Source organism: Aulostomus chinensis, chromosome 12 (genome assembly GCF_037954235.1).
Source record: "Aulostomus chinensis isolate RoL2024-O1b breed Wild chromosome 12, RoL_Achi_v1.0, whole genome shotgun sequence".
Lineage (NCBI taxonomy): Eukaryota > Metazoa > Chordata > Actinopteri > Syngnathiformes > Aulostomidae > Aulostomus > Aulostomus chinensis.
Genome location: NC_141331.1, coordinates 13920536 through 13938533, shown reverse-complemented (window position 1 = coordinate 13938533; position 17998 = coordinate 13920536). Strand labels below are relative to the sequence as shown.

General features: G+C 47.3%; 2 protein-coding genes across 4 annotated transcripts in view; both read right to left on the bottom strand.

The window, feature by feature from the left end:
• Positions 1 to 3816, bottom strand: part of bcor (BCL6 corepressor) — a 32839-nt gene extending 29023 nt beyond the window's left edge. Inside the window, exon 1 of one of the 3 annotated variants that reach the window (XM_086220303.1) lies at positions 2968 to 3816. The gene's annotated coding sequence lies outside the window, so the exon portion shown is untranslated. The remainder of the gene's footprint in view (positions 1 to 2967) is intronic. The other 2 variants (XM_086220304.1, XM_086220305.1) reach the window with 2 other exon arrangements.
• A 9376-nt stretch (positions 3817 to 13192) lies between these two features.
• The window catches only part of LOC147252140 (cyclic AMP receptor 1), a 54451-nt gene continuing 49645 nt past the window's right edge, over positions 13193 to 17998 (bottom strand). Inside the window, exon 13 of the mRNA XM_086221237.1 lies at positions 13193 to 15908. Within this exon, the coding sequence (XP_086077363.1) occupies positions 15744 to 15908 (165 nt within the window). The 3' untranslated portion in view covers positions 13193 to 15743. The remainder of the gene's footprint in view (positions 15909 to 17998) is intronic.

The following is a 17998-nucleotide window of genomic DNA, read 5'->3' as shown; positions in this document are numbered from 1 at the left end:
AGAAGGAAGGAAGGAGAGAGAGAGAGAGAGAGAGAGAGAGAGAGAGAGAGAGAGAGAGAGATCGAGAGAGAAGGAAGGAGAGAGAGATCGAGAGAGAAGGAAGGAGAGAGAGATCGAGAGAGAAGGAAGGAGAGAGAGAGCGAGAGAGAGGGAAGGAGAGAGAGAGCGAGAGAGAGAGAGAGAGAGAGAGAGATGAGAGGGGAGGGCGGCTCTCCCGTTTCATCGCGAGGTCCCGGGAGGCCAGCGCGGAGCATAGCTTCAATCAAACCGTGACGTCTCCTCCGGGAGCTGCGCAGCGCCTGGAAAACCGATCTCTCTCTTTCTCTCTCCTCGGCTTTTGTTCACACGCACCTCGGCAGCGAGACTGTTGTTTCACAGCCAGGCGTGACAACAAAAAGAAAGACCTCATGTCTCCGGCTCGGTATATGAAACTGAACACGGTTCGTTTCTCTTGACAGATTTGTTTTAGTCATTTCCCAACACTTCAGATGTGATGAGCAAAAGTGCTCCCGTCATTTTATTGACGCGCTCCATCCGACTGTAATATTCCCCGCGTGGCCTCTATTGATTCCACATTAGAAAAGAGGACAAGCAGCAGGTTAACAGCTTTAAAAACGGAGGTTGTCCCGAAACGCACCACACCGCCTCGTGCTGACACACGCCAGCCTGCGGGACGCTCCTGTCTGGTGGTCAGTTCGACTGAAAACGACGTACATGGTCTTTTATAACGTGGACCGACAAGTCAAACTGGATTTTATTTTATTTTTTAACATTTGAAGTGCTAATTAATGCATCAGAACGTATTTTTTTTCCGTCTACGAGGGTCATTCAGACACCGACGTTTATTGGAGCTGCGCAATAAAACCCCGTGGAAGAAGTGTGTGGTCCTCTTGACACGAAAAGAAAGACAGCAGCTTCACTGCCCCCCCCCCCAACTCCGCCGCCACCCCCCACCCCTCCAAACCCCCTCCCATGTTCCGACACCTGGAAAACAGATCAGCCCCCGCACTGACGGCACAGCGCTCAGCGGAAAAATGACAGTCCGGCGGGGACTAAAAATAAACCGTGGACACAAAACGCAAAGGATTCGGTTTATACGCTTCCGCTACGCGCCTGGGAACAGGCCCCGTCACCACTTCACAAAGAAACAGGCTCAACGCTTTCAAGTTAGCTGTTGAACCAGAGGACAGACGGGGGGGCACATGGAGGATTCTTTTGGGAGCTTGACCGGTGATGACCTTCACTTGTTTTGGGAGAGAAACGCACGGAACACGCGAGACGAGAGCCGATCGTCTAGGCGGATCACCAACCGTCCACCTGAGGCAATAAAAACTACGTCTGAGAGAATTATATGTATTAATTGGAGAAATAATGACCCTTTAATTGCTGCTGATCATCGGTTTTATTTGGTTATCTTGCTCTTCAAATGAGGTTCAGACGTGAGTCATTTACCTATTGATGCCGCGTTAAACACAATCAACCTTTTATCCCCTCTAAAAGCCCCCCGACTGCGCCCCCTCCCTCCTATAGTTAATCCTCCGCTCTCTCTCATTATAAAGGGTCCCAACACGAGGTCCAGCCCTCCCGGACCCCTGCACTCCTGCTCGGTGCGCCGTCTGAAGTGGTCTGTAGCCGCGTACCTCGCTCACTGAGCTCGTCAATGAGCTGGAGCCAGCCAATATGAGGCCCATCGATCGTCCTGAGAGCGCGGCCCCTAATTAGTGCTCCTGTGGCTCCAGGACAGGCAGCGTGGACGGCAGTGGGATCCGGAGTCTCTCTCTCTCTTTTTATGAAAAACCACTTTTCACGCTGCGTTGCTCGTGAAATTGAGCCCGAGGATGTGTGAGGAAACCCGAGGTGCAGGTTCAGTTCGGACCAGAAGCGTTTTCACCAACTTTAGGAAGTAGCGGCCGCGGCACAGTGGTGCGAGTAGAAGTCAGACCGAAGCGTGTGTGTGTGTGTGTGGGGGGGGGGGGGGGGTGTAACGAAGCAAAGGGGGTGTCCTATAGAACCCCCCCCCCCCCTCCCCCCGAAAATGTATTCCGGTGCAGACCTTTAACAAAGCCTGGAGTGGAGAGACGTATCGGAGAACACCTGCGAGACTTGTGTGTATGTGTGTCAATCAACAAGACGAGAAGGTGAACACCCCCCCACACTACCTCTGGGACTAATGAGACGGCTGATCAACGTCCACCCTGTCCAAACAAAGCCACGAGCACGCACACACCCACACGCACACACAATCAAGTGTCACGGCAGCACACACACCGCCGGGGATGCCCTCCAACTGAGCGGAACCGCGTATGAGCGGAGCAGCACCGCTCGCTTCCCTTTGGCAGGGCGAGGCTGGATTCCGTAACCTTGTTTAGCGCAGAAGCTCCGTGTGCGCGCACGCACACGCGTACATACACACTCCCACGCTCCCCTCACACAGGCGCACTCACACACTTTGTCACACACCAGAGTGCGAAAACGCTGAAGGTATTCACCGCCAAGGACGCCGACACTTCCAAGTCATCTCCGATGCCTCGTTTCTCACCTCCGTCCGCTTGACAGGACGCTCGTCAAAAGGCCAAGCTCACGGTCGGACCACGGCCGTGTGCGCGCGTGTGCGTGTTATTTATCAAGCACATGCCATTGCCCCGCCGAAACACACAAAGACCACCCTATGCGCTATTCTTAGAAGTGGCCGTTCCGCTCCCCGTCTCTGCGCACAGCGGCGGGCTCGGATCCAAGCCCACCAGAACCCTAGTCTGATTTCAGACACATCACACACACAAACACACATACATATACAAACATATACATATATATATACACACACATACAAACACACACACGGTTCATCTGGCACCATCATGAGCGTTGCTTGAGTATTTAGAGTTATAACCTATTTTCTCATGCAGTGAATTTAATATCGCACACACGCGTGAGATAATGTGTTCGGTGTGTCAGTGAATGCCTCACCTGGTTAATTCCTGCCTTTTCCAGCCGTCGTCCGAGCTCAACAACTTGCGCCTTTTCCCTGTTTTGCCAAGTTAACTACAAGGGCAGCGATCCGTGCGTACGTAGACTAACCCGGTTACGGTCGTGTCTGCTGGAGACAGACTATCTCGGCCAAAGGACACCAAAAACTTAAAGTGTTTAACAGGTTATCCACTTGTCATGAAACAACTAAAGTCCTACATATGGAGGTCTGGGTCTTTCATCTGTTGTCTAAAGGCAACTCTCATCCATTACATTAGAAGCGGACTTTTACTGAATCAAATGTCATTTGGGTTTCCACAAAGCAACAAAAAAGATCCTGCGCGAAGGAAAAGAAAATGTGAAAAGAAATCCACAATTTCAAAGAAAATCCGTTAGGGTTCCTTTAAGAGGGAGAGCGCCGTGTGGCCCGGTCCCCCGAAGGATACAGGTGGTGAGGTCGGCGGACTCGCGGAGAAATTAATTCAGCTCGGCCGTACCTCGCAGCAGCGCCATGTTGGGTTTCAGCGGAGCACGCCGTCCTCGGAAAAAGCCCCTTTTCTCCCGCTCGCCGTCACTCCATGTCCTCACCGACAGCGAAATCCGCTTCTCGGAAAGGTTACTAGAGTCTCAGCCGATTATATTCGTCCCGCGTTTTCTTCGAGAAGCGTAAAGAACAGTCCGGTCGGAGCCCCGGTTCACACCGAGGACGCACGGAGCTGCACGGGGAGTGCCGCACAGATGGATGAATGCTGTCGAGACCGAGCGACTCGCTCCACTCCCACTCGCGCAGACTCTACCCAGAAGGCCAGTCGGGAGACCGCAATTACCATAAGCCTCCAGCGCACTGCTCTGGCTGCGTGCGCACGCACACACAGAGACACACACATGTAGACACACACGCACACACATTCGAGCTCCGCTGAAAGTCGAAAACAAGAATAGGCGAGGTTTTACAGCGGAGAAAAGGCAGTGAATTAAATAAAACACTAATATCAGATAGTTAACGGAAATCTTCTAGGATTTCATGGCAAAATGCGAGAAAATAAAAATAGATATTTCACTAAGAGAGGCTCGTAAATCGACCCTGTCTTAAAGGTGATCTCCGCACAGAGACCCAAAGCCTAGTTTTTTCTGCCTTACAGACAATGAACTATACATCCAGCGCTTGCTAAGGAGGCCTGGTATGTATTAAATCCTATCACATTGATTTTCTGCCCATTAATTTACATATCACGTTTCATCCAGACTAAGTGTCCATAATTGGGACAATGGATAGATATCTCAATAAAATGTCAGTTTAGTTTGTTTCCAACAGATAAGGTAAATCTGTGAAGCATGAGGCAGCACAGACAGAGCGGGTGGAGGTGGATTGGGGGGGCAGCTCAAGGCTGGGGCACATCTGTTAAGGCTCCCATGTCAAGTGAAGAGGGAGGAGGAGGAGGAGGAGGAGGAGGCTGGAGCCTGAGGTGTGTGTGCATTATGAGTTTGTGTAGGAGAGAAAGAGGAAGGAGGCCGAGAGAGAGAGGGAGAGGGAGAGGGAGGCCAGCAGACAGACAGACAGAAGCAGAGTAGGAGTTGGAAAAGATGAGAACTTGGCAACGGAGGGTCTGGCTGCATTTGCCACAGCTGTTGAAAGTAAGAGCTGCAGCAGACACGCAGCTCACCCGAGCACTCACATGTGCACGCGATAAAAGGCAGTGCACATCTCTAAGGACAGATTGTCCAGAAGTTTGACGACACAAAGGATGTGAGCAGAGGGAAGAGGTTGTTAGACAAGAGGACGGAGGGGAGGTGTGGGGGTGTGGGGGGTTCATGTACGGCACAGAGGGAAAACTCTCTCACATCTCTCTCTGTAGAGCAACAACATTAGACAACGGAGATTCTGTCAGGAGCCACACAAATCAGACGTCAAAATGACAAACATCCATGTTTCCTTTCAGCTATTTACGCATTAAAACACCGAGTCAAGAGAAAAAAATGCTTTTCTCTTTCCTGATTTTTTTAGCTGGAAAAATATTCAATTGCGCCTCACAGGAAATATTAGGGAGACAGTCTGATTAAAATACAGGTCAAGTCAATAGTTTGTGAGTCATAACCTCCACCAAAGAGGTGCTGTTTGTGTTTTTGTCTGTAGCAGGATTGTGTAAAAACCACAAGCAGCCTGGTGAAGGGCTGCTGCATTAGTCAGGGAGGAATCTATTCAATTTAGGGGGCAGATCCATCAAGCATAGTGAGAAATGTCATTTATTCCCATGGGTTTGGATGAGGTTGCCTTGGCGGAGGTATACGCTCTACTAGAGCTCTTTAGCTGAAATAGTTCTCCCTTGAACCATTATGAAATGGTGGTTTGATCCATTCAGCTGTTACCTGTTAAACAGGTGAAGCGTCTCCTGAAAACGCTGCTTCGTTATGGCGGTGCGTCTAAACCCAGAGGCTGGTGACAGTAGCTGTGCGATGTGAAGTTAGTGGTCACAGAGAGGGTTAGAGATGGCAGTCGACGCCGTCCGCTGTAAAACACAAGGCCAGCATTTTCAGATTTATAGTTCCTGAAGAGCTTTATTATATTGCTCCATTTTGGGGTGTAAAATATCAGCGTGGTGTGTTTAAGGGGGTCATTCAATTCTTTTTATTTAGGTTTCAGCAGCGCCGTGGATGTGTAACGGAGAAGCAGTTTTCACTTGAGTGGCTCCATCTCCCCAAAAACACACTTCGATAAACCACCCAGAGAAAAATGCAATGTCATATCCACTAATATTCTTTATTGTTATAATGTGCACCTTGAAGTTAATCCACTCGAATGCAGAGACGGTGAAACAAATGGAAGCGGGATGAAGGTTTAGAGGGTTTTGGAAGACCAGTCAAGATTTATCATCATCTCAAAAAATCAGTTTTATATTTCTCAGCATAACAGAATTTTCTCCATTGTGATCGGTTCCACTAACATTTTCTGTCCGGCAGGTCTGGTGCCGGCTTCACTCACTGGTGAGAGCTTTACACATTCTTACATCCATCCTCTCCAACCACCAGGCCACCCTGCTGCTTCCCCAAACCCTCACTGTTTGTATCGTGTGTAAATACTTGTAAATGCTGTGTTGTCACGAGATGTGACGTGTTACTTCCACACCTAAACAAGGACTTTTTGTGGTTCAACTCTGAGTCCTTTCTGTTTTTGAAGAGTCTGAGTGATATTGATTCATATTGACTCCATCTCAGGACTTGAGTTTATTGGCACCATCTAAAATAACTTCCTTGCGTAGACACAAAGACCCTGTTTACTCTGTTAAAATGCCTCTTGAGTAATCAAATCCCAAGTGGGTAGTGAGACACATCGTCGTTTACGCCTGCGTCTGTCAAGTGTTTCCAAATGTGTCCACCTGACCACTTGTGCTCAGGTTTCATTCCCGCCTACATCACTTCCGACAGGTCAAAGAGCACAACGTGCAGTCAGGCCCCTGGTTTTCTCAGCACCGGTTAGCTTTGAAAACAGTTCGTCCCAGAATGGTGACGCATTTTCCTTTTACGTCCTTGTGAGGGACACTTCAAGATGCATTTGCGTTTACACTATGAAGGATATTTGATCAGATGTGTCCCGCGTCACCTCAGCAAGTGGCTGGAGTAAGTGGATCACTGTGCCTTGGAGGCTGTTTACCCTTGAACCGAGTGCTGTCCACTTGTTTTCCAGCCATGCACGAAACATTTGAAACCAGTTTTAAATCAGGAGCACATCAACTCCAGTCAGGACTTTGTTGTAGCTCTGGAAGCAACAAGCAGTAATGTTAGCAGAATAAACACAACTGTCAGGGCAGCTGTTGAAGAAATCCACAAGAACGGGAGGATGCACTTGTGGAATTTCTCAGCGGAAGAGACGCCGTTCTTCTGCCTGGGTTTGGCCTGTGATGGCATGTCATGTTTTGTTACGTTCATTTACTTTCTTAATTACTCTGAAATCACCAGTGGCCTCAAATGCATAACTGGACGACTGCCATTGCCCCTGTGTACATGAGCAGGGAGGAATCGGAGTTTTCACCAAAATTGGTCCAACTCTTTTTCCAGAAACGCCTTGTTTTTGCTGTAGTTTCACTCGCTGCGATTCCCCACCTAGCCTGGGAAACATCCAGGGTTAAACACAGAAGCGGCTCCCACAGGACATGTGCCAAGTGCCGGGAGGATTAAAGATTGTAACGATAATAATAATTTAAAAAAAATCACATTTATAGGCGTCTTTTGTCCAACTCAGGAAAGAAAGTTTTAAGTGGGTCAAACACAATCATCTGACCTTTTCCAACATCAGGTAAACATGTGACAGTGGCTGTAGAGACGAGACTTTTCAGCCCAAATGGCCGGAGTGAAGATCATCCACCAGCCAGAATGTTTCACCAGCATTTGTTTTGTGCTAATTTTTAGCTCTGCATCTGACAGAGCAGGAATACAACTTTTCACAAGAGTCTTCTTTCACACACAAAGCTGAGAATTAAGTTGAAAGTTCAGATCTGGATCTCACTCCCTGACTGGAAACGAGCAGAGAGCAAAAGGCTCTCTATCACTCACTGGAAAACTGGATTAGGATGAAGATTGCTCAGAGGGCAAACTAAGTTTCTGATGATAAACACTCCGTCTTTGCTGAAAGTTGGAGAGAGAGAGAGAGAGAGAGAGACACACACACACACACACACACACAAAAACAGCTGCACTTTTATGACTGTGTGTGAACTTGGTGGTTGAGAGCAGCGTGCGTCTTTGAACCGCTCGTGTTGGACAAAAATGATGAAAACCATGATCCTGGCGTCTCGGCCACATGTGTCATTCATAGATTCATAGGAGTTCGCCTAGTAAAGAGCAAAACAGCGTGAACACACACGCACATATGGGTGCTCCCCGGTCTGGAAGGATCTGCACACTCTGGGAGGTCACAGTGATCCCGCCATCTGCTGAAGCAATCAGACACTGACGCAGTGGACTGACAAACACACAAACACAGCAAGTTCACATGTGCGCGCACACACAAAAACACTCCTTTGGTAAATATACACATGCTGTCCTCAAAGCAGAGACACACACAGAGCCGCCTGACACATATTCAGACAGGGCTGGCTGCCAACACACAAGCCAGTGCTGCATTCACACACGCACGCACACGCGCGCGCGCACACACACACACAAAGTCGGCAGGCTCAGATTGCAGGAAGCTCTTTGCACGCAGCTCAGTCCACAGCAGCCGGGACTAATCAGCACAATCCACCTGCAGATTGTTATGGATCACTTACTGCAACACACACACACACACACGCACGCACACACACAATAAAAATTATAATACATATTATAATTTTTCATCTCCGCAGCTTTTTCCTTTAATTCATCCATTCACTTTCTCTCTTTTCTGTCACGCAAACACATGCACGTATGCACGTGCACCCCCCCCCCCCCCCCACCATAGGGCTAACCGGTTCCCCACAGGCGCGCCACGCTGAGTTAGCGCGGCCTCACCGGGGATAATTACAGGCTGGCGCGGCAGGGCGAGCGTGGCTCCGAGCCAAACACTGCTGGCCAGAGAGAGAGAGAGCGAGAGCGAGAGAGAGAGAGAGAGAGAGGAGCAATTATAGGAGCGCTGAGAGACATGGACCTATAGATTAAGCTCTAATCAATAAACTGCTACCCTCGTCGATGCAATCAATCAGAGGGGCAGCGACAAAACCAGTCAATGCGATCAATCACGTGTGTTATTCCGGATCATAACCGGTAATCCCCCCGCCCCCCAGAAGGCGCGCACGGCATCATCCTTTTTTTAGAGCGTCAAGATTAAAACCTTCAAACGAGTCTTATCTGAGAGGAAGGAGAAGCGGTGGCGGCTCTCAGCGCAGCACAAGAAAGATTTTCCCCCGTCGTCCTTCTCCTCCTCCCTCCCTCTCTCCCTCCCTCTCGTCTGTCGGCCTCTGTCGAGTTCCGCTCATAACCTCGCCACCCACCCTCCCTGCTTTCCGCTGCTGCTGGCGGGGAGCGCGCGCGAACACCGCACACACACAAACGCGCGCGCGCACTCCTCTTTAGCGCTCTCGCTCTGATACGCAACCACAAGCGCTCACACGCGCGCACACACACACTTACTTGCGCACACCCAGACACACAGGCTGACTAACACACACACACACGCTCTTGCACACACACACACACACACACAAACTCCTGCGCACAGCCAGACACACAGGCTGACTGACACACACAAGCACACACACAAACTCCTGCGCACAGCCAGACACACAGGCTGACTGACACACACAGGCACACACACAAACTCCTGCGCACACTCAGACACACAGGCTGACTGACACACACACACAAACTCCTGCGCACACGCAGACACACAGACTGACACACACACACACACACAAACACACATACATACACACACACAGGCTGACTGACACACATACACACACACACACACACACACGCAAGCAAGCAGCCCGCGTCAATAAAAAGCCCGGCGCTGTGAGAGGCCGCCGGCACTCCACTCCCCCCTCCTGCCACTGCGATTAGCGGAGGCTGGCTGGCTGGGGAGAGGCGCCCCTCTGTTATCTGGGGCGGTGGCAGCCTGTGTGTGAGTGTGAGTGTGTGTGTATGTGTGTGTGTGTGTGCGTGCGTGTATGTGTGTGCGTGAGAGAGAGAGAGAGAGAGAGAGAGAGAGAGAGAGAGAAAGCGAGCGAGCAAGCGAGAGAGAGAGAGCGAGAGATGGATTTAACTCGTTGGTGTCCGGATCGCAGCGCTCGGAGCTCCGCTGGCTGCTGCTCTCCGCTCAGGCAGCAGCTGCGGAGCTGCTAGACGGGAGACGGGACTAAGCCCGGAGACGTACGCGCGTACAGGCAGCGTCGTGGACATCGGGGACATGTCCTCTGCCACGTTTCTGCGGTTTAATTTTTAAGAATGTACACATGCTGACTCCGATATTTAGCGATTAACAGACACCTGCAGTGTCGAGAATTAGAAAACGATCGATTAAAAATAAATTTGTAATAAACGATGGTAAACTAAATGTTGTTTTAGATCCGGTGGACAAAGAAAAAGGGCCTTCGTCTCTTTTTTCTGACTTTTAATCAACAAAACGAAGATAATATTAATCGGAGTGACTGATGATCAGAACAACTGACGCCAGCCCTCGTTGACGGAGGGGATGGAAATATTCGATCCGTCAACTACAGAAGTTGGTGTTTGCTGAACAAATGTAGAGAGTTTGTTTGGGAGCTGCTCAACTATGTCTTCAGCCTCCTGGCATGTCTAATGAATGTGATGCGTCTAGCAAATAAAACGATAAATCTTCTCCCCAGGGCCTATTTAAAGTGAAAATGAGCCAAACATTCATTGTGCAAAGTAGAATGGCATGGTGATTTGTGTGTATTACTTTAATATACCTTCTTGCTGAATGTGCATATTTTCCCTCTTTTAACGTTATTTCTTTATTCTTAAATATTTCTGCACTTGAAGCACCCGCAACCTGAAACATTTTCCTTCAGGGATCAATAAAGTATCTGTCACTCTGATGACTGACTGCGGCATAAGAGGTCGCCCTCCAACCGGTGCTGTGTTGGGGTCTGTTGGTGTCAGCAAACGCACACGGTGCCGCCCCATCACCGAAGAGCTCCTGGTCGAGTTTTAGTTTTAAAACTACAACCCAGTTCATCTACAAATGATCAAAAACCAAATGACACTACTGTGACCCTGCAGGGGCTCTTGGGGCCCCTGAGGGTCTGACCAGCAAGACATCCAGATGGAAATCAGCTCTGCTAAATGTGGTACAAAGCGTCTTTTTTTTTTTTTAGTCATGGTTTGAAATATTTCTGTGCAGTCACAGGCACATACAGCTAAAGCTAATTAAACTGGTCAAGCCTGAGGGAATGGATGAGTTGTTTCACCTATAAAGAACATGTGGGAGAGAGGTGCAGTGTCACGTAACCAACCACCGTCTCTGGCAGCTCTCAGGCTCCTCGCTCCTCTCGCTCTGGCCGCATGTTTCCCGTCAGTTTCCACTGTTATTTAGCTAAGAAAAAAAAAATACTAAAAAGAGAACAGAAACAATGGGGAAAAAATACAAAAATGATCAAAGTAATTACAGCATGTCTGGTTCTTGTCAACAAATGCCATAAGAAGACCAAACCCAATAATAAATGCGAGGGATCAAAAAGCCTGACGTTTACTCCTCTGTGCCACAAACCACAGTCGAAAAACGATTAAAAACACTCTGACGAGACACTGGACTGGTTTACATGTTCCGTCAGTGTTTCAGTCAATCCAAAATGCTACATGCCGATGTGTGGATATGCACTGGGGCAACAAATTATTCCTTCGACAACAGACCTCAGAACCGGGAGTGACGTCACACCCAAGTTGACAGCGGACCAGAAGGAAAAATGGGGAAAAAATGAAAAAAAAAACAAAAAACAAAAAACAAAAACCCCAACACAAACACCCTATTGTGTAAGCTGTTGGTAATACCAGTTGTGAACTCCAACCGCTATTTTAGCATAGAGGTCGTAGCAACACGTCTACAGAGAGAAGATGACCCATAGTTTGTTTACATCCGATTAAATGTGACCCAAAGAAGCTGAAGTGCTAAAAACATCAACACCTCCACACAAGCAACGAGCAGGGCGGCCATTTTGAACTCCTATCTGGGAGGTTTGATGGGTATCTCAGATATTTCAAGTATGAATTCCGCCCTCAAAGAGGTTTTAGTTTCCAACTGGGTAATTGGAAATTCTGACGCGTAAGTTCAACTGGAACATATCATTAATAAGCTTAATTACCCCGCAAAAATACAGATTTACTGTTTTTTTGAGCTGCAGAAGCTAAATGTTACAATGGACTCCTATTTTAGAAAAAAAAAAAACCCTCTTAAAAAATGAAACTATATTTGGGACACTAAAACCTGCAGTCGAAGGGTGATGTCTAAAACAGGAACAAAAGGTTTTAGGCTGTGTAGGGGAAGTTGATGATGGGCTTCTGTGAAACAAGCTAACCATTAGTTTGGTCTTCTCAAGAGGTTTGTAGCCAGACACAAACATTCCAGCTCAGAATGAATCTTTTTCTGTCGAATTCTGTCAAATTGTATCAAAAATGCCACTTTTACGTCTGAATATCGACATTCTTCCAATTGATTAATGGCCAACTTGATTATTGGCCTTTGAAAAGGGCAATTCAACATCGAGTTCGATACAAACAGCCTACAGCAAAGCTAGCTAATTAAAACATTTGATGTAAAGGGCTGCAATTTTCAGACATCCTTCAGTGCAGGCAGAATGTGGTGGAGCCATTAACTGTAAGCAGTTTTAGGAGGGGCTGTACTCTCCACCACCACATCCCCGCCTGTAAATACTGCTGGGCTCTAATAAACAACAGATGAGGCTCCCTGTGGAAGCTGCAGAGGAGCAACAAACACCCATCAGGCCTGCCACGCTTTCGCTCGGAGGTGACGGAGCTCCACCTCATTTTGGAACGTCTGCTGCTGCTGCTGTCGCCTCTCTTATCCTCCCTCCCTCTTCTCCTCGCTTTCGCTGTGCGTCACGGCCGGACTCAAACAATGGATCCGGTTTCTAGAGTCACACACACACACACACGCACGATGAAAATCTCTCTTGCACGCACACATGCGCACACACACACACACACACACACACACACACACACGCACCAGAAGCTCACAAACACAGATCTGACAAACGATAGGGTGGTGAGGCGAGGGAAGGTAATAGTAGGCAGTGTGCCTGCCGACATGCCCGTGGGCCGCGGGTGTTAAATTGTATCCAATTACGGAGCATGCGACGATATGAGGGGCGAATAATAATTCTTCTTGCGTGACAGGAAGATTCGCTTATTTCCTGAGCTCTTCATATGGAGGTGGTACACGGCTTGAAACATTTAAGCATTGGTGGTGCCACTGTGTGTGTGTGTGTGTGTGTGTGTCTGTACATTAAGTCAGGTTTTCTGGAGGACATGGCGCAGAATTTCCATTAATCAAAATCCAGTTAACCAGATTTACAGACAAGGCAGGGGCCAGCAGGGTCCGACCAATAATTAATATCCATTATTTAAGCCGCTCAAGTCTTAAAGATGCCTTAATGCATATTCATGAACACACACACGCGTGGTTGGACACAGTTCACAAAAGGCAAGACAGTAGCATGGAGGATTTCAAAGTGAAAATGAAATAAACACACCCAGTCTAAGCTTTGTTATGAAACGTCTCTCCTGCTCATTTATTTGATGGAGTGCACAGTCAAGTCAAACCAGCAACAGTGCCAAAATAGGGGTCCGGGCTCATTGAGTGTGCAGGAGGTGCTGGGGGGTGGGGGCGGGGGCTGTGTGTACTGCAAACCCAGTCACACTCTGGTGTCACTGACGCCCGGCAGAAAAGTTCAACAACTCAAGGGTAAAAAGGGTCAAGTGTCGGTTCATTAGTTCAACTTGTCAGAGAGGCAGCTGACAGCCGGCGGTGCGCACCGACAGTGATGAAACCACCTGGATACGGGAAAAACCAAATGGGCCGCGGCTGAATATAAAGTGACTCTATTATCCTGCCAATCACTCCTCAGTTATGACCCCTCACCACCACTGACACGAGCCATGAGATGATGAAGAATCACACCAGGCTGTTGCCATTCAGCTGCGTGTCATCATTTAAAACCTTGCAAAGGGGTATGGACCAAATACTACCAGCGGACGGAGCAAGTCACCTATTGGTTTTTGAAGCCTCTAGACGGCGTTTTGATCTTAGCCATCTCCACCCCTCCCCCTTTTTTTTTTTTGCAGTTTGCAGATTACTTTTTTAGATGATGATAGTTGTTCCAATTCTGATACTTGTATGAAAAACGCCTCTATTAGTGGGTAAAAATGCTTGATTGGTGTTGGTGAGTGTTAAGTCAACGCACTGATCCGATACTGCATCATTTAGAAAGTCTTAACACGACCCCGCTACTTCCTCGTTGGCTCAGACTAATATCACACGCGGGGAAATCAATTCTTCCTCACTGCTCTAAAACAACAGCCTACACAGGAGATTGTGCTGTGTGTCCACTGACAACCGCCGTTATAGTCCATAAGAATTGATTGATACGTTACATTAGTCGGGCGGGGCTAGCAGAACGTCAGCAATGTGTATAGATTCTACATTGGAAAATCACATAAATTAAACAGGGATGTATACAATATACAAGGCAGTAGTTTGGACAACAAATGTATACATGCTGCAGGGAAGACTTCTGAAGGCTAACTTGAAATTTAGCTTCGCCTTGGGTTCCTTCCACGAAAAGCCAATGGATTTTCAAATTTTCATTGCAGAAAGTAAACACGTTGAACACGCTTTGGAGTTTCACACATTCTGTTTATGACGTAATTTTCAAAAATGAACCTAAATTTTAGGATTTTTGGAAGTGTCAATGCTATAGTCAGGAGTTCAAAGATATCAGCTTTGACCAAAACCAAAGTACGGCATGGATGCATGACTTCATCGTCAGCCCAACTCGCTGCACGCTTCCCCTGCTTTCAGTCCGATGACGTTCGTAGTCTTGTTAAGTGCTTCGCTGAAGTGCAGTGTTTCCTGACGCATTTTATTCCACAGAAGAAAACATAAGAATAAATTAAGCTAGTGTGAACCACAGACCTTATTTCAGGTCTTTAACCCAAAAATCCGTTCAATAATTCCATAGATTTTGAAAGAGAATCATCTTTAAGAACTCAATGCCTTGCCACTGGTTGAAGAATCAGTTTTGAGAGGGAAAAATGGTATCGGGACATCTCCAGTCTTAAGGCTGTAAATATGGGCTTCAGTTGCGTCATATAAGAGCAGTAGATTTGGACCAAGAGAAGCGCTGTTTCCTTCGCCTTCCAGTCCAAGGCACGTACAAAAATATAGTGTACACTTGAATAATCACAGTACATTGATCTGTTATAAATACAGTATAACAAACAGCTGTAGCAATTCATAAAAAATACACAAAAAAAATCTCTCAAAGGAATATATGTGCGAAAGTCAACAACAATAACAACATATGCAGAGGTAAAAAAAACAAAAAAACAAATACTCTTTGAGAAAGGAGAGACTCCTTGAATGCAACACTGGTGTTTTGGGACTTATTTTGCCATAACAGGTCATATTGACTGTTTTTAAAACCCCCTTCTGTATTTCCGCTGTGCGCGTATCAGCAAGAAAACCGCTCAGTACCAGGATTATTCTCAGCGCTGAGATCGGTAAATCGCAGAGACTTTCATGTCACACAGAGGGCACATTTTAAACAGCCTGCTTTTTACCTCGTCTCCTGCAGAGAAGTGAAAAGGTAATTGCTGCGAACGCTAAACTAACACCTTGTTATGATTGCCTTTCAGCGCTCCTTTATGTTTTTTTCTTCTTCATTTCATTTTGGTGGTATGCCAAAACTGCAGAATGAGGGAGTGAAGAGGGCGATGTGGCAGATGCCTTTAACATTAGGAGGATCCTTAGAGCCTCTCCTTACTCGCTCCTCTCTCATTCTAGTATTGCAGGCAGTGACTGCACAGCTCTGCTCAGTATGTGTGTGCGCGCGCGTCTTTAGGATATTAAATAGTAAAGGATGGGGATTAATAATGGAACCTGACAGCTCATCTCCGGCTTCTATCTGCCTGACTTTCCCCCCAATATTTCCTCCCAGTCTCTCCCTACCTCTTTTTCCTGCCTCTCAGTTTCTAATCCGCCGCATTTCTCTCAGTCAGTGACCCTCCTTGGCGCCTCTCTTCGCCTCCGCAGTTCTCTCTCAGGGCCCACGGTCTTTCAGGGTCATGTTGGGCGAGTAGAAGAGCGTGTTGGTGTCATCGTCGTCATCGCTGAGGTCGACCAGGTCAGCTTGTGTGTAGCGTACTGTCCCAGGGTGGTACTCTCCAATGCGGGTCCTGTCACACAGCCTTGACTGCAGAGCCAGCTAGGACATACGCATGCACACATGCACACACGCACGCACGCACGCACGCACGCACACACACACAAAACATTCACACATCATTTGGTGTTAACACATGCTGTTTTGGGTGGGTGAGGGGTGGTGATGTAGACTGCAGACATTTACATTTTAAGATGTACTCCTCAAAAGTAAATTACATCTGGTGCTCTTGTCCTCAACAGCCAAATTTATTGAACCAACTACGCCAAAGATGACGCTGTTGAAGTATAGAGCTACACCCCAGAGTGCACTGGAAATGAACAATAACCTCATAATGGAGGCAGCAAGCAGAGACTCGGGGAAGACACCAGTACAGATGAATCTTGATGCAACGGCAAAAAAAAAAAAAATGAGCCTCGCGGGTTGGGTGCCCCCTCCCAGCAGTCAAGTTACAGTAGCGTCCGTGTCTATCCCCAATAGATATCACCTGGAGCTAAATATCCAGCAGAATTAATCTTTCACATTATCAGTATGTCACAATCAATGTATGAATCCCTGAGGTACAGCCCAAAACGGGTTTTTATGAAGACTTCGGGAACTTTGATCATGAAAGTCCAATCAGTTCATCGGGGAGTCTAAGTGGAGGTTTGAATATTTCAGCAGAGGCATAAACACGTGCGGGGATGTAAGACAGTTCAACAGCAGGCTCGACTTTATTTCCCCCAGCTTGTGACAAGTCGCAGAATTAGATGTGGTGTTTACTTGACAGGATACAAGCTAGCAAGATTTGGAAATCAAGTTTGCAGTGGTACAATGTTCACAAACGCCTCACTCCAAGCCAAAGCCAATGACCTGGAAGGCTGTCCGCGATTGCAGGCTGAATTCAAAGATGCTAAGAATTAAGGAAGAAAAAAGACAGGCCTGCCACCAGAGTTCATCTCTAATCCCCAAGATGCTGGCAGCAGACAGTTTTTCCAAGCCTGTGAAGGTTGACAGACCTCGGCGAAGAAGATATAAATAATGACTGCAAGTTTGCACCATGACCCAGACCAGAACTGGATTCTGAAGCTGTGACATCAAAAAACACTCTTCTACTACAATGAAGCAAAATCTGTCTGTAGAATGATGACACAGTGGAGGTCCTCGCAAGACTTTCTACATGCTGTTAGCTGGCTGCAGGAGACGAAAACCAAGTTTATTCAGCTGCAGTTTCCTGCTAAGCTTCATGAGCAACACAATGGTGCGGTGCACACTTTCCAGTCATCAGCCAGTGTTGAAGACTTAGAAAAATCAATAGAGGACCATTGACTGGACTGGATTTCCTCCAGCTGGTAGCTTGTGACAGGGGGCCAACAGTGGTGACTCCCCATCAGGCTGCTGATGGATGGCAGTGTAGCGGTGCTTAATCCCTCAGACTTTATTCCCCATGAATAGATTACAGAGACTCATTGAATGTCCTGGACCAGTGTTAAGATCAACACTGGCCATAAACAGACACATTTTCTAAATAATCCTAGCTGATTACAGGAGCAATTATGTGGTGTGGTGGAAGTATGGAAATATAGAGATGGTTCCAGTTTTCTGTCTTTTGAGCCTTTTACTAGAAGCGGATCTAAAAGTAGATCTTGATGTATTATGCTGTTTTGACCAGCTGTCTAGTTTTCCCCTGATTGTCAATTCCTACATTCTGAGCCAGGGAAAAATTTAGGTTACACACTAGTGATGACTTTGTGGTACGAAGAAGGTTGTACCATCCCCTAAAGCATTGCGATGAATAGCGTGTTGCCTTTTAAAGCTGGATGGGATTTTTTTTTTTTTTTTAGAAACCACAATTAATCTATGTTACTCAAAATCTGTCTGCCAAGGTTATATTTTTTTGTACCATTTATCTGTCAGGTTAATTACAGGGGGAAAAAAAAAAACCTGTCGGGCCAAATTTTAAAACCATTTGGAGGAAGGGCGGCGAATGTGCCATGAAAGATGCCAGTACATTTCGGGGCAGATCTGAATCAGACAGTGTATGAACAAATACCTTTTCTCATTAAATACCAACGTGAAACAGGTTTGTTTTTTTACAAAACATTCAGAGGTTGGGGCGGCACGGTGGTGCAGTGGTCAGCACTGTGGCCTCA